At 41.8% G+C, this 19,545-nt stretch overlaps 1 protein-coding gene across 6 annotated transcripts in view; it reads left to right on the forward strand.

Annotated features, from left to right (window-relative positions):
- LOC125464017 (M-phase phosphoprotein 9) overlaps nucleotides 1–9,446 on the forward strand; it is a 99,619-nt gene extending 90,173 nt beyond the window's left edge. For all 6 annotated transcript variants that reach the window (XM_059654865.1, XM_059654864.1, XM_059654867.1 and 3 more), the window contains 2 exons: nucleotides 7,299–7,367; nucleotides 8,859–9,446. In XM_059654865.1, the coding sequence (XP_059510848.1) occupies nucleotides 7,299–7,367; nucleotides 8,859–8,960 (171 nt within the window). In that variant the 3' untranslated portion in view covers nucleotides 8,961–9,446. The remainder of the gene's footprint in view (nucleotides 1–7,298; nucleotides 7,368–8,858) is intronic.
- The last annotated feature ends 10,099 nt before the right edge of the window (nucleotides 9,447–19,545 follow it).

Genomic DNA, 19,545 nt, shown 5'->3' on the forward strand with positions numbered 1-19,545 from the left:
AATTGAATAAGAAGGGAATCTTTTCTAGAGAAAAGAGAAGGCTGAAGGGTGACTTAGTAGTGGTCTTGAGTTTATGAATGGGTTTGGTGGGGTAGGCATAGGCAAAATACTTCCAATTATAGTTAGAAACCGAGGTCCATAAATACAAAGAGTCACTAACAAATCAAGTGGGACTTCATAAGAAATATGTTTAACCAGATAAAGGTTAGAATATGGAATGTCCTACCATATGGACTAGTGTCATAAAGCACAGAAGAGACCCTTCAGCCCATGATGTCTGCAATGACCTATCTACACTAATCCCACTTTGCAGCAGTTGGCCCATAGCCTTAAATGTATAACATTTAAAGTTCTGAGGAAGGGTCACTCTACCCGAAATATTAACACTGATTTCTCTCCAAAGATGCTCCCAGACCTGCTGAGTTTCTCCAACCATTTCATTTTTGTTTGTTTCTCATCTACCCTTTATACTACCTTAGAATCTTCATATGTTTCGATAAGATCGCTTCTCTTTCTTATAACTTAAATAACTATAGGCTAAATCTGTTCACCGTTTTCTCATAAAACTATCTCTTCAACCCTCACTCAATGTAACGAATCTGTTCCAAATTACCTGTGATGCAAGTATATCCCATGCAGTACCCCATTTGTGGTGTATACCCCATTTTTGCTCATTCATTTGACTTATTCTCATCCCCATTACAGCTTCCTGATATTCTCATAAATTATTTTCCTTCCGGTTCTTGTATCATCAGCAAATTTAGTTGCGATGCATTTGGCCCCTTCATCCAAGTCAGTGATGAAGTATGTAAAGGCCCCAGTGCTGATACCTGTGGCAGGACACTAGCTGTAATTTGCCAAATAAAAACCAAAAGAACTGCGGATGCTGTAAATCAGGAACAAAAACAAAGTTGCTGGAAAAGCTCAACAGGTCTGGCAGCATCTGTGGAGGAGATAACAGAGTTAATGTTTCGGGTCCGGTGACCCTTCCTCAGAGGGTCAGACCCAAAACATTAACTCTGTTTTCTGCTCCACAAATGCTGCCAGACCTGCTGAGCTTTTCCAGCAACTTTGTTTTTGTTCCTGTAGTTTGCCAAGCTGTAAATGACCCCTTTATTCTGACTCTGTTTTCTATTAGTTAGCAAAGGCTTTGTCTGTGCAACATCAATGCTCTATCGTCACTAATACCATAAGCTCTTACCTCATGTAACAACCTCTTATGTCACACTTTTTTAGACTTTTGGAAATCCAAACATATTTAACCTTGCAGTTCCCCTTTATCCATCCTATGCATCCTCAAAGAACTTTTATAAATATATCAAACATGATTTCCCTTTCACTTACCCATGTTGACACTGCCTAATTATGTTATGATTTTCCAATACCCTGCTACTCCCTCCTTTAATAATGGCATTTCCCATGACAGACCTATGGCTATCTTGCCTCTGGTTCCCTTCATTCTGTCGTAGTTCTTTCTTAAACTGAGGAGTTACATTTGTGGGTTTCCAATTTTCTGGAATCTTTCCAGAATTTGGGAACATTACTACCAATCCCATCCACTATCTCTGCAGCCACTTACAAGCCCTCAGGATGCAAATTCTGGGAGACTTGTCAGCTTTCAGTCTGGTTTCAAATGGCCAAGAAGTTTGAGTGAGATTACTTTGTCAGTACTAACTTTGGAAGATGATATAAATTGTAATTCACACTAGAGAAAGTTAAGGGGAGGCTTTTATAGAGAATAAGCACTGACATGAGTCTGTTAGGCTGAATAGCCTAGGTACAAGTGTTTGTGGAAGTAATAATGCTAGCAATTACAGAGCAATGTGTCAAATTCCATTAAAAGGGAAGCAATGAGAGTGCTTGAGGGAACGACACACTCTACTGAATCCTTGCAGTTATCCTTCAGCTCCTACACAAATGAAGGTGCTGTATCTGGCAGCATCTGTGGAGAAGAAAACAGAGTTAACGTTTTGGGTCCGGTGACCCTTTCTCAGAACTGATGGTGGCTGGGAAAATGTCAACTTATATGCAGAAAAAAGTGAGGTGGGTGGGACAGGGAGTAAACAATAGGATAGAGTCCAAAGAGAGAGAAAGACAGTTGGACAGACAAAGGAGTTGTTAACGATCAGGCTGAGAGGGTGAGCAGTTGTTAATGGGGGCTGTTAGTCTGCCACTACATACCCCCTGTTGTTAGTCACTATGTGGCAACAAGGTCTGGTGTGTGGGGTGGGGGCTGGGACATGGGGGAGTTTAGGCCCTAAAATTATTGAACTCAATAGTGAGTGGTGAGGGCTGTAGGGTCCCCAAGCAGACAATGAGGTGTTGTTCCTCCAGCTTGTGTAGGGCTTTGCTGGAACACTGCAGCAAGCCAGAGACCAGGATGTTGGCCAGAGAGCTGGGTGGTGCGTTGAAGTGGCAGACAACAGGTAGTTCAGGGTCTTTTTTGCGAGCGGAATGTAGATGCTCTGCGAAGCGGTCACCAAGTCTACGCTTCGTTTTCCCAATGTACAGGAGACCACATTGTGAGCAGTGAATGCAGTAGACCAGATTCTGGGAAGTGCAGGTGAAGTGTTGCTTCATCTGGAGGGTATGTTGGGGCCCTTGGATACTGGGGAGGGAAGAGGTAAATGGACAGGTGTTACATCTTCACCATTTACAGGGGAAAGTGCTGTAGGGCTGTGGGGAGGTGTTGGGGGTGCGGGAAGTGTGGACCAGGGTGCCCCAGAGGGAATGGTCCCTGAGGAAAGCAGACAAGGGAGGGGGGAGGAATATGTTTCTGGTGGTGGCATTTCACTGGAGATGGTGGAAATGGTGTCTGATGATCTTCTGGATGTTGATGCTTGTGAGATGGTAGGTGAGGATAAGGGGAACCCTATCGCTGCTGCGGGAGGGAAAAGTGCTGAGGCCGGAAGTGCAGGAAATGGGTCAGACCTGGTTGAGGGCCCTGTTGACAACAGAGCTGGGGAATCCTCGGCTGAGGAAGAAGATGGACATTTCAGAGGCTCCCTTGTTGAAGTTGGCCTCATCTGAACATATGCGATGGAGATGGAGGAACTGAGAGAATGGGATGGAGTCTTTACAGGAAGTGGGGTGTGAGGATGTTTGTTTACAAATCCACCGACTCCCACTGCTATCTGGATTATACATCTTTGACAAGGGAGCCTCCGAAATGTCCTTCAGGATGAAAGGAAGACTAATACAAAGTGCCACAATGATGCCACCTGAAGGTTGCAGGAACAGCAACTCATATTCCGCTTGGGAACCCTGCAGCCCAATGGTATCAATGTGGACTTCACAAGCTTCACAATCTCCCCTTCTCCCACTGCATCCAAAAAACCAGCCCAGCTTGTCCCCGCCTCCCTAACCTGTTCTTCCTCTCACCTATCCCTTTCTCCCACCTCAAGCCACACCTCCATTTCTTACCTACTAACCTCATCCGCCTCCTTGACCTGTCTGTCTTCCCTGGACTGACCTATCCCTCCCTACCTCCCCACCTATACTCTCCTCTCCACCTATCTTCTTTTCTCTCCATCTTCGGTCCGCCTCCCCCTCTCTCCCTATTTATTTTAGAACCCTCTCCCCATCCCCCTATCTGATGAAGGGTCTAGGCCCGAAACGTCAGCTTTTGTGCTCCTGAGATGCTGCTGGGCCTGCTGTGTTCATCCAGCTTCACACTTTGTTATCTTGGATTCTCCAGCATCTGCAGTTCCCGTTATCTCTGATCACAATTCAGGACAAAGCAGCCCATTTTATTAGCATCGCATGTACCACCTTGAACATTGACTCCCTGCAGCGCAGATTTACAGTGACCGTAGTGTATACCATCTACAAGATACATTCTATAACCCACCAGGGATCCCTGAGCGGTTTTTTTCCAACCAGAAGGACAGTGGCAGCAGATATGTCGGAACACATTACAACCTGCAAGTCCCTCTCCAAGTCTCACACACCTTCCTGACTTGTAGATTCCTCCACTATCTCAAAATTCTGGACTTCCCTTCCCTTCCCAGTAACACTCTGGGCATACCTGTAGCAACTTAGGGAGGCAGGTTGCCACCATCGTCTCTTGGGAATGAGGGTTGGGCAATAAATGCTGGTAGACTTCGCCAGCCATGCTCGACATCGCACAATGAATAACTGAAAACAAAAATTGCAGTTCAATTTGGTAAAAAGGTGAATAGCCGGTATGAATTCATTGTCATAAGCAATCTATGCAGAGAAACAGACACTTTGGTCCCACTCATCCATACCAACCAGGTATCCCAAACTTAACAGTATTCACTCTAGAAAACGACAATGTTGTCGAGGAGAATACTGAGATACAGGCTACGAGACTAGGTGGGATTGAGGCTCATAAGGAAGAGGCATTAGAAATCCTAAAGAGTGTAAAGATAGATAAGTCCCCTGGGCCGGATGGGATTTATCCTCGGATCCTCTGGGAAGCCAGGGAGGAGATTGCCGAGCCTTTGGCATTGATCTTTAACTCGTCATTGTCTACAGGAATAGTGCCAGACGACTGGAGGTTAGCAAATGTGGTTCCCCTGTTCAAGAAGGGGAGTAGAGACAACCCTGGTAATTATAGACTGAAGCCTTACTTCACTTGTTGATAAAGTGTTGGAAAAGGTTATGACAGATAGGATTTATAATCATCTGGAAAAGAATAAATTTGATTAGGGATAGTCAGCACGGTCTTGTGAAGGGAAGGCCGTGCCTCACAAACCTTATTGAGTTCTTTGAGAAGGTGACCAAACAGGTAGATGAGAGTAAACCGGTTGATGTGGTGTATATGGATTTCAGCAAGGTGTTCGATAAGGTTCCCCACAATAGGCTATTGTACAAAATGCGGAGGAATGGAATTTTGGGAGATATAGCAGTTTAGATCGGAAATTGGCTTGCTGAAAGAAGACAGAGGGTGGTAGTTGATGGGAAATGTTCATCCTGGAGACCAGTTACTAGTGGTGTACCGCAAGGGTCGGTGTTGGGTCCACTGCTGTTTGTCATTTTTATAAATAACCTGGATGAGGGCGTAGAAGGATGGGTCAGTAAATTTGGAGACGACACTGAGGTCGGTAGAGTTGTGGATAGTGATGAAAGATGCTGTAGGTTGCAGAGAGACATAGATAAGCTGCAGAGCTGGGCTGAGAGGTGGCAAATGGAGTTTAAAGCGGACAAGTATGAGGTGACGCACTTTGAAAGGAGTAACCAGAAGGCAAAGTACAGGGCTAATGGTAAGATTCTTAGCAGTGTAGATGAGTAGAGAGATCTCGTTGTCCATGTACACAGATTCTTGAAAGTTGCCACCTAGGTTGACAGGGCTGTTAAGAAGGCATACAGTGTTTTAGCTTTTATTAATAGAGGGATCGAGTTCCGGAACCAAGAGGTTATGGTGAAGCTGTACCAAACTCTGGTGCGGCCGCACTTGGAGTATTGTGTACAGTTCTGGTCACCGCATTATAAGAAGGATGTGGAAGCTTTGGAAAGGGTGCAGAGGAGATTTACTAGGATGTTGCCTGGTATGGAAGGAAGGTCTTACGAGGAAAGGCTGAGGGGCTTGAGGCTGTTTTCATTAGAGAGAAGAAGGTTGAGAGGTGACTTAATTGAAACATATAAAATAATCAGAGGGTTAGATAGGGTGGATAGGGAGAGCCTTTTTCCTAGGATGGTGACGGCGAGCACGAGGGGGCATAGCTTTAAATTGAGGGGTGAAAGATATAGGACAGATGTCAGAGGTAGTTTCTTTACTGAGAGAGTAGTAAGGGTATGGAACGCTTTGCCTGCAACGGTAGTAGATTCGCCAACTTTAGGTACATTTATGTCGTCATTGGATAAGCATATGGACGTACATGGAATAGTGTAGGTTAGATGGGCTTGAGATCGGTATGACAGGTTGGCACAACATTGAGGGCCGAAGGGCCTGTACTGTGCTGTAATGTTCTATGTTCTATGTTTACCTAGTCCCATATGCTTGCATTTGGCTCATATCCCTCTAAATCCTTCCTGTTTGTGTACCCATCCAAATGTTTTTTTAAATGTAATTGAACCCACCTCCACCACTTCCTCTGGCAGCTCATTCCATGCACATACCACCCTCTGTTGAAAAGGTTGCCCCTCGGATTCTTTTAAATCCTTCTCTCTCACCTTAAACTTATGCCCTTTGGTTTTGGACACTCCTGCCCTCAGAAAAAGACTTTGGCTATTCACTTTGTCTATGCCCCTTGTAATTTTTAAAATTCTATAAGGTCACCCCTCAGCCTCCAGTGCTCCAGGGGAAAAAAAGGTCTAGCCTGTCCTTGTAACTCAAACCCTGCAGTCCTGGCAATGCTCTTGTAAATTTTTTCCACACCCTTTCTAGGTTAATAACATCATTTCTATAGGAGAGTGTTGCTTCTCTGGGAGAGAATTCTATGTATTACTCCAAAAGTGACCTCACCACTGCCTTGTACAGCCACAAAGTGACATCCCAACTCCTGTACTCAGTACTCTGACCAATGAAGGCAAGCTTGCCAAACACCACCCCCATCCACCTATCTATCTGTGACCCCACTTTCAAGGAACTATAAACCTGCAGCCCTAGGTCCCTCTGTTCAAAAACACTCCCAAGGACCATACGTTAACTGTGTAACTCCTGCCCTCCACTATTTCTGAAGAAGAGTCCAGACCCGAAACGCCAGTTTTCCTGCTCGGCCTGCTGTGTTCATCCAGCTCTACACCTTGTTATCTCTAACTCCTGCCCTGATTTGTCTTGTCAAAATGCAACACCTCTCATTTATGTAAATTAAATTCCATCTACCACTTCTCAACCCATTGGCAAATTGACCAATATCTCTTTGTACTCTTGGATAACCTTCTTCGCTGTCCACTAAACCACCAAATTTTCATGTCATCTGCAAACTTACTAACCATACCTTCTATATTCTCATCCAAATCATTGATATAAATGACAAACGACAGTGGACCCAGAACCGATCCTTGCAGCACGTTGCTGATCACAGGCCTACAGTCCAGTTCTGAAATACAAAACAGTGACAGAAGAGGTTGGGAATTAAAATTAATGAAAATGACCAATCAGGTCAGACTATAACATTTACAGCATAAAGTGTAAAACTGAAACGTACCAAGTAAGTACGTCTGGCTGCATTTGTAATGCATGCATTCAAGGAAGTTCACAGTTTATTTTGTTATTACCGAAACAAAGTGTCACGGCATAACTGGGTGAATGTAGCAGCTTTTTCCTTTACCAAGTGTTTTTTTAAACATGTTGCCACAGCTTAATTTAGTATCTTAATTTTGCACTCCAGATTGAAGCTGCGCTAAGTCGCATACCTGGTTCAACAGGTAGAATGACTCTGCAAGCAAGGCATGAAAAGGTATGATATAATTTGGCTGTAACCCGTGTTTTATTGTAATGGATTTAGGTTCAGTGAATTTTCACGTATTATGTGCCTTAATTTCTGCCAGTGTAAGGAGACAAGCAAAAATGCATGAACTGGTGACTACATCACACAATGTAGGTCAGCAGCAATTAAATATGAAATTACTTACTAGCTTTCAATAGTCAGGTAACTAAAATAAGATCTTCTAATCAATGATATCTTTGAAAGATCGCAGGAACTGAGATAAATTATTACAACAGGAGTCCAAGTAACGTTGAAGAGAATTGCAGGGGCCCTTTTCGGACTCTATAACCAGAATAATCTTTAGAACCAGAATGACATTGGTCAGCCACAAGCTCATTAGTTCAAACCTATCACAGAAAATAGTGAAATTGAATTCTATACATTTGGTAACCTGTAGTTTGATGGGAGGAAAATTTGCCAGACCACCCATAAAAAGCGCATTTTTTCACCAATGTTTTTGAAGGGAACAAAACCACTATCTGATCGCTTTGGATCATGGCTTCTGGTCTACTAGTTGGTTTCTAGTGCCTGCAGAAATGATCTAGAGAGTTCTTTGTAAATGACACTCCAATCGCTTTGTCTAGAGATAGGTAATTAATATGGCCTTGCCAATATTAGCCACTTCCTGAAACATTGTGATTAGAATTGTCAGGTTGTTGATTTTGACTGGACTGAAGAGACTTTTTGTGTGCTGTAGATCTCTATGGCTCTATGACTAATAGATAATTAAATTAAAAACACATAATTAAAATCATAGCATGAATGGCTACTGTGCTGTGGCAGACAAATCAATATTGCAGGAACGAAAAGTTGGAAATTAGAGTCCACATGGAAGGACACAGGAACAAATACTGAAGATTGGGATCTCTACAAGTACCAGAACAGACCAAAACCAACAGGCACCTATCACTTGAGGGGAAATTGTATGTCAACAAATAATCATGTCGATGCAATAGTTGTAAAGTATTTTTGAATCAAACATTTTAAAAAGCCTGTGACAATTTTAAAATCATATGGAGATGCTGATGTTAGACTGGAGTGGACAAGGTCAAAAATCACACAACACCAGGTTCACCTGAAGAAGGAGTGAGACGCTCAAAGCTTGTGTCTTCGAATAAATCTGTTGGACTATAATGTGGTGTCATGTGATTTTTGATGGCTTTTAAGCTTTTTCTTCCATTCCCTAACTATCTAGATAATCTTCATGAGTTGCAGATAGGTAGTCTGACTGTCAGGGAAAATGTGTAGTTAACTGTGTATAAAATAAACACATTGTCTCAGAAATATAACTCGGCTGAAACAATTTGAAAGCCTTAAATCTATCTGATCTCAATTGCTGGCTGCAGTAGAATTCACAGATCATCCTCTCATCACAAACTGTATTTTGCATACTTGCACCCATATACTTAAATGTGCATACGCTTGCATTATGTATTCCTATAATTTGAACTGTTTTCACAGGAAGCTTTGGAAGATCGTTTAGAAAGAATCAATCGTGATCTAGGATCAATCCGTATGACATTGAAGCGATTTCATGTTTTACGAACTTCTGCAAATTTGTAAACTGTTTCCTGTTCATTTTTGACCAAATCATTACTTGCACTAAAATGACATGTATATGCACATTTCTTGTTGATAAAAGACAGGTTTATTTTGGAATATTGAAACTGAATGATGGCCTTAATATGTGTGTCTATATATTAGAGGTCACACTGTATGTGTAACAAAACATTCTGTGCCTTTTTAACAAATGTAGTCCATATCTTACTAGTTTTGTGACTTAAAAATTAGAACCAAATCCCCACAAGATTATATTTTAGTAATGTTTAGAGAATGCACAATATCTGTACTTTTGTATTGGATGTAGACCATATAGACTGGTTACTGCTTGTAAAACTTGCACCAAGATGTAAATTGCAAGAAAATATTTTGCAGACTTGGGAGTTTTGTTTCTCAGAATTTTTAAACATTTTATATTTGATGTTCCAATACATTTTGTTGAACTAATTTTTCAAAAAAAATATAAAAGAGAAGTTAAATAAACTGATAGGCCAGACCTTGTTGCAAATAAGTGTCTTAATTCAAAGGGGATATGTTGAAACAAAAATCTATGTATTTATCTACTTTTTCATCCCTGCAGCAATTCATAGAATCTGCGCAATTGCCAGTTCCTTTAACAGTGTGCTCATCACTCAACTCCAAGTTTCTCTCTAATTACTAATCTATTAACATTTTTGCTGGAGAGCTGACACTAGTGAGTTGTGAACCATGAACTTTTGCCTCCCTAGCTTAATTATTGCGTTGCAGCTATGACACTAGAAATACATCTGACAATATGGAAAATTATTCATGTGCGTCAAATGCTGGAAAGAGTGCATAAATCCAATCCCTCTACCATCTAGATGGATGAACAGAAATTGTAAGAATACTGCCACCAAAATTTTGGTTGAGTTTATAATAAAGGAGGGTAAAATGTGGGAGTCTAACCAGCTAACCAGGAGTGCATTGGAACAGTCAAACCTGGTGATAATGGCATGAATGAGGGTTTTTCAGCAGCAGAGTGGGTGAGTGTTGAACTTGTGTTGATGAAAACAGGTGGTCTTTATAATAGATAACAAAGTGTGGAGCTGGATGAACACAGCAGGCCAAGCAGCATCTCAGGAGCACAAAAGCTGACAATTCGGGCCTAGACCCTTCATCAGAGAGGGGAATGGGGAGAGGGAACTGGAATAAATAGGGAGAGAGGGGGAGGCGGACCGAAGATGGAGGGAAAAGAAGATAGGGAGAGAGTAGAGTATAGGTGGGGAGGTAGGGAGGGAATAGGTCAGTCCAGGGAGGATGGACAGGTCAAGGAGGCGGGATGAGGTGGTAGGTAGGAAATGGAGGTGCGGCTTGAGGTGGGAGGAAGGGATGGGTGAGAGGAAGAACAGGTTAGGGAAGTGGAGACAGGCTGGGCTGGTTTTGGGATGTAGTGGGAGGAGGGGAAGAACTGGGCTGGTTTTGGGATGTAGTGGGGGAAGGGGAGATTTTGAAGCTTGTGAAGTCCACATTGATACCATTGGGCTGCAGGGTTCCCAAGCAGAATATGAGTTGCTGTTCTTGCAACCTTTATAATAGCACAGATGCATACATCACGACCAGTCAACTTGGATTTTAGAACATAGAACAGTACAGCACAGTACAGGCCCTTTGGCCCATGATGTTGTGCTGAACTTGTACCCTAAACCTAAGGTCAATCTAACCTCCACCCTACCTTATACTATCATCCGTATGCCTATCTAATAGCCACTTAAATGCCCCTCATGAGGCTGACTCCACTACCCTCTCCGGCAATGTATTCCATACCCCAACCACTCTGAGTAAAGAAGCTACCTCTGATGTCTCCCCTATATCTACCTCCATTCAGTTTAAAACTATGCCCCCTTGTAATGGCTACCTCCACCCTAGGAAAATATTTCTGGCTGTCCACTCTATCTATACCTCTGATCATTTTGTATGCCTCTAACAAGTCAACTCTCATCCTTTGTCGTTCAAAAGAGAAAAGCTCTAGCTCTCTCAACCTTTCCTTGTAAAACCTTCCCTGCATTCCAGGCAACGTCCTGGTAAATCTCCTCTGCACCTTTTCCAATGCTCCCACATCTTTCCTGTAATGAGGTGACAACTGGATACAATACTCCAGATGTAGCCGAACTAGGCTTTTGTATAGCTAGAGCATGACTTCACGGCTCTTGGACTCAATCACTCTATTAATGAAAGCTAACACACCATACGCCTTCTTAACAACTCTATCCACCTGGGTGGCAGTTTTCAGGGAACTGTGGACATGAACCCCAAGATCTCTCAGCTTCTCCACACTGCCAAGAATCTTTCCATTAACCCTGTATTCGGCTTTCAAATTTGTCCTTAAAAAAATGAATCACCTCACGCTTTTCAGGGTTAAACTCCATCTGCACCTCTGAGATCAGCTCTGCATCCTATCAATGTCCCTTTGTAACCTAGAACAGCCCTCCGCACTATTCACAGCTTGACCGCTGACCGCCCCGCCCCCCCCCCCCCCAAATTCGTATCGTCTGCAAACTTACTGATCCACCCTTCCACTCTTTCATCCAAATCATTCACAACAATCACAAATAGAAGAGGATCCAGAACAGATCCTTGTGGTACACCACTTGTAACTGAGCATCATGTTGAATATTTTCCGCCCACTACCACCCTCTGTCTTCTAAGGGTCAGCCAATTCTGAATCCGATCTGCCACATTTCCCCCTGTCCTATGCCGCCTCACCTTCTGCATGAGCCTACCATGGGGAATCTTATCAAACGCCTTGCTTAAATCCATGTGTACCACATCCACCTTCACCCACATGTTTGGTCACCTCTTCAAAGAATTCAATAAGGTTTGTGAGGCATGATCTACCCCTCACAAATCCATGTTGACCATCACGAATCAGACTGTGCCTATCCAAGTGATCATAAATCCTATCTCTCAGAACCCTTTCCAATAATTTGCCCACCACTGACGTAAGACTAGCTGGCCTATAATTTCCAGGGTTATCCCTATTCCTTTTTTTGAACGGGGAATGAAATTTGCCAGTCTCCAATCTTCTGGCACAATACTCATGGACAGTGAAGACAAAAAGATCATCACCAAAGGCCCTGCAATCTCTTCCTGTGCTTCCCATAGAATCCTTGGATAAATCCCATCAGGCCCAGGGGACTTATCTATCTTCAAATTCCTCAAAATTCCTAGTACATCTTACTTACTAACTTCAAACTCTTCTCGCCTACCAATCTGTTTCATACTGTCCTCTTACACAACTAGGTCCATCTCAGATGTGAATACTGAAGAAAAGTATTCATTAAGGACCTCTCCTATCTCTTTAGGCTCCGTGCACAAATTCCCTCTACAATCCTTGATCAGCCCTACCCTTTCTCTGGTCATTCTCTTATTCCTCATGTATGTGTAAAAAACCTTGGAGTTTTCCTTGATCTTATCTGCTGAGGTTTTCTCATGCTCCCTTATAGCTCTCCTGAGCCCTTTCTTCAGCTCCCTCCTGGCTAACTTGTATCCCTCTAGACCCTTTTCCGATCCTTGTTTCCTAAACGTTATAAAAGCGTCCTTCTTCCTCTTAACCAGTTGTTCAACCTCTCTTGAGAGCCAAGGCTCCCTCACTCGACTGCATCTTCTCTGCCTGCTAGGGACAAACATATCGAGCACACAGAGTATGCATTCCTTAAACAATCTCCACATTTCTATAGTGCTCTTCCCTGACAGCATCTGTTCCTGTTTTATGTTACCCCATTCTTGCCTAACAGAATTGTAATTACCCTTCCCCCAATTATAAACCTTACCCTGCTGTATGTGCCTAACCTTTTCCATGACTATTGTAAAAGTAACAGATTGCTACCGCCAAAATGCTCTCCTCCCAACAGGTCGAGTACTTGGCCCGGTTCATTGTCAAGCACCAAATCCAAAATGACCTCTCCCCTTGTTCGCCTATCAGCATACTGTGCTGCCCTCCCTATTTCTTTTAAAGCATCTAAACCCCGGAACTTCCGACAACCATTCCTGTCCCTGTGTTACCCAAGTTTCTGTAATGGCCACAACATCGTAGTTCCAAGTACAGACCCATGCTGTAAGTTCATCTGCCTTATTTCTGATACTTCTAGCATTGAAATATACGCACTTCAAACCATCCCTGTGTCCACAATTAAGCTCCATCGACCGCATTTCTTTATTAACAGCCTTACTCCCTGTTGTGTCTATTGGAAAGCTGAATACCTCATCCTCTGAATTACAAACCTAGTTCCCCACCCCCTGCCAATCTTGTTTAAACCATCCCGCATAGCTCGAGCAAACCTCCCTCCCGGCATATCTGTGCCCTTCTGGCTCAGGTGCAACCCATCCTTACTGTACAGGTCCCACTTTCCCCAGAATGTGCTCCAATTACCCACATAATGGAAGCCCTCCCTCCCACAACAACCCTGTAGCCACGTGTTAAGCTGCAATCTCTCCCTATTTCTTTCCTCGTTATCATGTAGCACTGGTAGTAATGCAGACATAACTACCCTATTTGTCCTGGACTTCAGCTTCCAACCTAACTCCCTGTACTCATTTTTCACATTCTCAGTCCTTTTCCTACCTATGTCATTGGTACTGGTACCATATGACTGCTGGATTTTGTTGGATTGTGTCAGAATTTGATCTACTCTCATGACTTTCATGAGTTTTGTGTACAATCTTCTCTGGTATTTTTTTCTGGATCCCTCTGGGCAGAGACTGAGAAGTCTGTTTAAGGTTTCATTTTGCCACTGCCTGTGGCAGGTGTTTCGGGAGGGTGTAAATGTGACTCATTCAGAACTACATGCTGACCCTATTTCGGAAGCCTTGGATTAGGGCAATCTTGTGTTTGAACCCTTTGTATTGAATGAGTCATAAAGGTGAGTTGACTCTAGGTCCTTCATTTATTCAGCTGGTGTAATGTTGCATGTTTTCAATTGGATGGTCACTTCTCTAAATTAATCCATTATGGACTAGGATTTCATTCCTATTCATTGACCAGTGAGATGAATTGAAAAACCTGTATCTTAGTTGAATACTGAATTGTGTTGTCAGCCTTAAATGGTAGCTGACTCACACTAAGAAGATTGTAAATTCAAACTTTTCTCCAGAGATTTGAGTCATAATTTAAGATGACTGTTTGATGCAGTATTGAGGGTGTGCTGCCCAGTGGGAGGCTGTCTCTTTGGAATATGACGAGCCCCTCACCCCAGGTAAATGTAAATACTCCCATTTGATGAGCAAGAGCATTCTCTTGGCCTGTATTTATCCCTCAAACAATATTTACAGTATTTCTGAAAGCAGATCATTTAACCATATATCAATATTTTATTGTTGTTTGTGGGATCTTGCTGTGTATAAATTGTCTTGCTTTTCCTACGTGATAGCAGTGACTATGGTTCAAACATTACTTAATTGGCTTTAACACACCCTGTGAGGCTTGAGAAATGAAAGTCTCAATATAAATGATGTTTTTACGTTGTTTATGAAGGTCCACATAGTTAGATTATTTGAATGTGAAGAGTGATCACTTATTTGGCCCTGAATCATGAGAGGAAATCAATAAACTGTCAAAACAAAACGAAGGTTTGTATACCTCAAAAGATTGTTATGAAAACTTTGTTTTAAAAGTATGCAATGTCTGCACTTGTTTTACTTTAATTGGCTATTTCATATTAAGTTTAACACAAATTGTAAAATTTATGAAATTAGTTTAGATTGTGGTTACATTTTACAGCACCAGAAAGAAATCAATGTTTAGATATAAAACTAAATCTGTATGTAAGCTTTTGTGTGAAAGAGAGCAGGGAATAAGCCATTCAACCCCTCATATCTTGCTCTAATATTATAGACCATGGTGATTATCTTCCTTTGCATTGTCCCATTATCTCCCTCTTCCTTGATGTCATTATTGATAATCAGATTCTAGATTTCACGCTTTTAATATACTCAATGATTGGGCCTCCACAGCTATCTAGGGTAGAGAATACCTTCGTGTCTCAGTTTTAAATGGTTTGCCCATTATTCTGAGACTGTTCCCATATTCTAGAATCCCAGGTGGTCATCCTTCCTGCATCTACCCTGTCTAGCCCTTTCAGTATTTTGTAAGTTTCAGTTAGATCACTTCTCATCCTTCAAAGCTATCAAGAATATGATCTCTCCTTAGGACAGTCCTGCACCCCATGAGTTAGTCTGGTGAAACGCTATTGCTCATACATGGGCAAGTCTTTACTCCCTTGGGTGAGGGGACCAAAACAGTGCACAATTAACTTGGTGTGGTCCCACCAAGATTTTGTACAATTGAAGTAAAACGTCTTATGTACATTTGTAATAAATGTCAATATGGCATTTACCTTCCTAATTGCTTATTGTATTTGCATGTTGGCTTTCAGTGGTGTATGAACAATGACACCCAAGTTCTTTTGGACACAACATACTGTTATTCCCAAATCTCTCACCACCTAAGTACTCTGCACCTCACACTTTTCTGTGTTGAACTCCATCTACCATGGTTTTGCCTAATCATTTCGCCTGACTAAATTCACTTCAAATCAACATACATCCAGCCTAGTTTTGTGTCATCACCAAATTGCAAAAATATACATCGACACATATAATAAATGGAGCAATGTGAAGGCAAATATTAGCAGGCTTCACTAAAATGCTGGGGCAGCCACCAATACGATAAATGGCTCTGTTCAGTGCTGTGTCATTCTGAGCTGAGGGCACACAAGCTGTGCATCACCAACCTAAATACATGAATTAATGAATTCTACTGTAATTTCACCACTGTTTCCCTGTTTATTTAGTTACTGGACTGTTGAACTCACTAGCAGGAATGGGCTATTCAGTGTGCCATTATAGATTATGGCTGTCCATCACACTCAATGCTATCTTCCTGAACTATCTTCATCTCATTTGCTATCATTAGTACCTAGAAATCTATCAATTTCTGTCTTACTTAAAAGCTGAGCTTCCGTAGCCCATTGGGGTACAGAATCCCAAAGATTCTCTACTTTCTGTAAAGATGTTCTTTTTCACCTCAGTCCTAAATGGCTTGCCTTTTATTCTAAGCCTGTTTCCTCTGGTTCTAGACAGCCAGGGAAACTTTTTTTTTCCAAATGATAACATGATATGCTTTAAGATGTTTATTAAATTTTGTTCTGGCTACATTTCATCCTTGTGATAGTGGACTTCTTTTGTTATAAAGGCCATTTTGTTTTTGCCTTTTTCGGTACAAGTATATTTCTATGTACTAACAGTTAAATGTGAAGTCATATATTTTTGTTACATGTATACTTATCCAGGTTTCAAAATATAACTTGAGTTGAGGGTCATGCCTTGGTACTGACTGCAACATTTTGGAGCATTCTAAGCTTTATATATATTCAGAGTTGAAAAATAATAATTAGGCAAAGTCTCTGTAAGTCACTGTGGACATCACTACGGTAATACACTTTTTGAAGGATGTGAAGGCATTGTAAAAGGTGCACAGATTTAATAGATACTATCACAGATGATTAGATTTAAAATAAAGTCAGAAGTCAAATAACACCAGGTTAGAGTCCAATAGGTTTATTTGAAATCACAAGCTTTTAGAACACTGCTCCTTTGTCAGGTGAAGTGAAAAGAAGCACACAGGCACAGAATTCATAGGTAGAGACCGCCAAAAAATTATACAAGTGGTGTGAGTGGAGTGTTGACAGCCTGAATAATAAGTCTCTGCAGGTGTTTATAGTGTCTGATGGTGTGAGTGAAGTGTCAACAGCTGAATAGCAAGTGAAGGGATTTATCAAATTAATTGAGGCGTAGAGAGAATTACAAAAATTTAAAAATGGGGTGGTCACATGCCAAGGGTCTCACCAAAGTAATAAGAAATCAAAAACTGTATAAACTAATTAAGGTAGAGAGATCATAACAAGTTATCAAGGAGATGATGTGAAAACAGGACAGTAAGGAAGATTTTACAGACACAGAACAGTATCGTGGGATTATGTATACTGTGACATGAACCCAAGATCACGGTTGAGGCTGTCTTCATGGGTACTGAACTTGGCTGTCATTTTCTGATCAATGATTCTGCATTGTTGTGTATCTCAAAGACCACCTTCGAGGCTCAATGTCCTTGACACCTGAAGTGTTCCCCGATTGGCAGGAAACATCTCTGTCCGGTGATTGTTGCTTGGAGTCCATTCATCCTTGTTTTAGTGTCTGCATGGTCTCACCAATATACCAGGCCTTGGGGCATTCTTGCCTGCACTGTATACAGTAAACAACATTGGTAGAATCACATGAGTATCTGGAAGAACACAGCAAGTCAGGCAGCATCTGGACGAAAGGAGAAGTCAACGTTTCAGTTACTCTTCTGCAGTCCTGAGGAAGGGTAATACTCGAAACATTGACTTTTCCTTTCCTCCAGATGCTGCCTAGCTTGCCGTGTTCTTCCAGCCTTCTGTTTTCTACCTTGGATTTCAGTATCTGCGATTTTTTTTTGTCTCTCACATGCGTATCTGCTGTATATGTGATGGGTGGTGTCCCTACATGTGATGGTAGTATCCATTGTCAATGATCTGGCATGTCTTGCAGAGGCTGCAACAACAGGGTTGTGTGGTGTTGTGGTACTTGTCCTGAGATTGCCAAGGCAGGATTGGTTGGTATTGTGGTTGATATTGTCCTGAAGGCTGGGTAGTTTTCTGCGAACATTGGTCAATTTAAAGTTTGGCCATTGTTTGAAAGCAAGAAGTAGATGGCATAGGAATGATCTTCATGACATGTTTGTCATCTATGACATATTGAAGGCTGTGAAGAATATGGCATAGTTTCTCTGCTCCTGGGAAGTACTAATAAGGAGAACTGTAGGAGCGTTTTTCCTTACCTGGGATAAAGACTCGGGAGGCAGGCAGATTCAGGCACGTGCAAGATGTTTATTCAAGCAGAAACCAGTTTATGCAGGGAGAGGGCCAAAGGATCTTTCCCAAATCTGGCTTCGGAAGATAGATAAATGACATCCTCTGCTTTTGCAAACATATACAGCATTTTCATACATTTTGTGTTATAGTAATCAAATACAACTTAGTCATCGTCTTTCCCCTTAATTCAAACACCCAATCCTGTGGTCACCTAATCAGGTTTGGACACTTCCATGGACACCCCTAGGTTCCCATGATCTTATGGTATTCCCTAGACATTGTAATCTCCAGGCTGTGGGATCTTTCCATCCTATTCATTTGCATTCCAAAAGTTTAATAGCTATACTTGTTCAGGTCTTTCCCAGGCTTGCCTATCTGTAAGGACAGCTCAGATTCTATTACCCACTGAATTTTGGTGCTCCCTTTTATCACATTCAGTTACTTCGTTTATTTTCCCACTGTCCCAATTACACAATATAAAAATAAAAATTCAGTTAGTTTTAACTAATTGCCATAAGGTTAGCTTCTGTTATATAGTTAATTATAAGTGTAACGTTATTCAACTACTTCTATGGGTTGTGATCAATCTTTCTTGTTCAGGGCATAAGAAAAAGTGTCTTCTAAGGCTAGTTAATCTTTATATCTGAGCTTAAATTTTTTTTAAGGCTTGCATTATATCCTGGTTATGTATTGAAACTGACTTCTATGATTAGAGCATTTTTAGCTAGAAACTATTTAATATTGCAGGTAGCTTCAAAAAGACAACTATTTACTACGAAATAACTTTAGCTGTTATCCTTGAGGCTGCTTGAGGACCTAATGTGCACCTGATGTTATTCATTTACTGGGACAATCATCCTTTCATTAATAAAGCTGGAACTGGTTGTTTATCTGTCCTAAGGCATCCTTGTATCAGAACTGTCTCGAATGGGAACATACAGCGTTCTTTTACTGAGCTTCTAGCAGTTCTGTTCTAAGGTTTCATTGTATTTCACTGTGTGAGCAGGCTGCTTACCTGGCATATCTGTAAGCAGATATGGCAGGCAGAGCTAAGCAAATTATGACCAAAGGGCCACTATTAATTCAAACAGCCTGTTCCACTAGTAGTCTGTTGGTTTGATGGTGTATAGTAGGTTCACCCTCATGGTCCATGGCTCTTCTGCAGTCGTCTTCTTCATAATTGTGCTCACAATGCATTTTACAAGACAAAGGCAATGTAACATTTGAACAGTGCTACAGCCAAACATTACTGTTCCCTGTACAATGGAAGTCCCAAGGGATCCCAGCCACACTTTCACCCAACTCCACAGGGTCTAAGATGGAGCTTGTTTGAATTTATTCATTTCCTTTTGGATATGGTCAGCCAGATTAGTAATTGCTTCTGAGTTATGAGGAATGTTCGTGCAGCATTTCTTGATGATGAGTATCCGTGTATCCCCTTTTTCAGCTAATGTCATGTTGAGCGCAATTCGGTTCTGCAATGCCATAGTTCGTAGGATGACGATTTCTGCATTTATTTTGTTGAAAGCTCATGAGGTGTCGTTGGCCACTTGCTCTAAGACTCTAGCTAGATTCATAAATTCTCTGGATAACTTATCCGTGCCGTACCAGGGTACGAATATGGAGAGGAGCCTATCTGCTCCTGAAATTGCATGTTTGTGGCATCATCCACAGGAAGG

The sequence above is a fragment of the Stegostoma tigrinum genome, chromosome 26, assembly GCF_030684315.1.
Source record: "Stegostoma tigrinum isolate sSteTig4 chromosome 26, sSteTig4.hap1, whole genome shotgun sequence".
Taxonomy (NCBI): domain Eukaryota; kingdom Metazoa; phylum Chordata; class Chondrichthyes; order Orectolobiformes; family Stegostomatidae; genus Stegostoma; species Stegostoma tigrinum.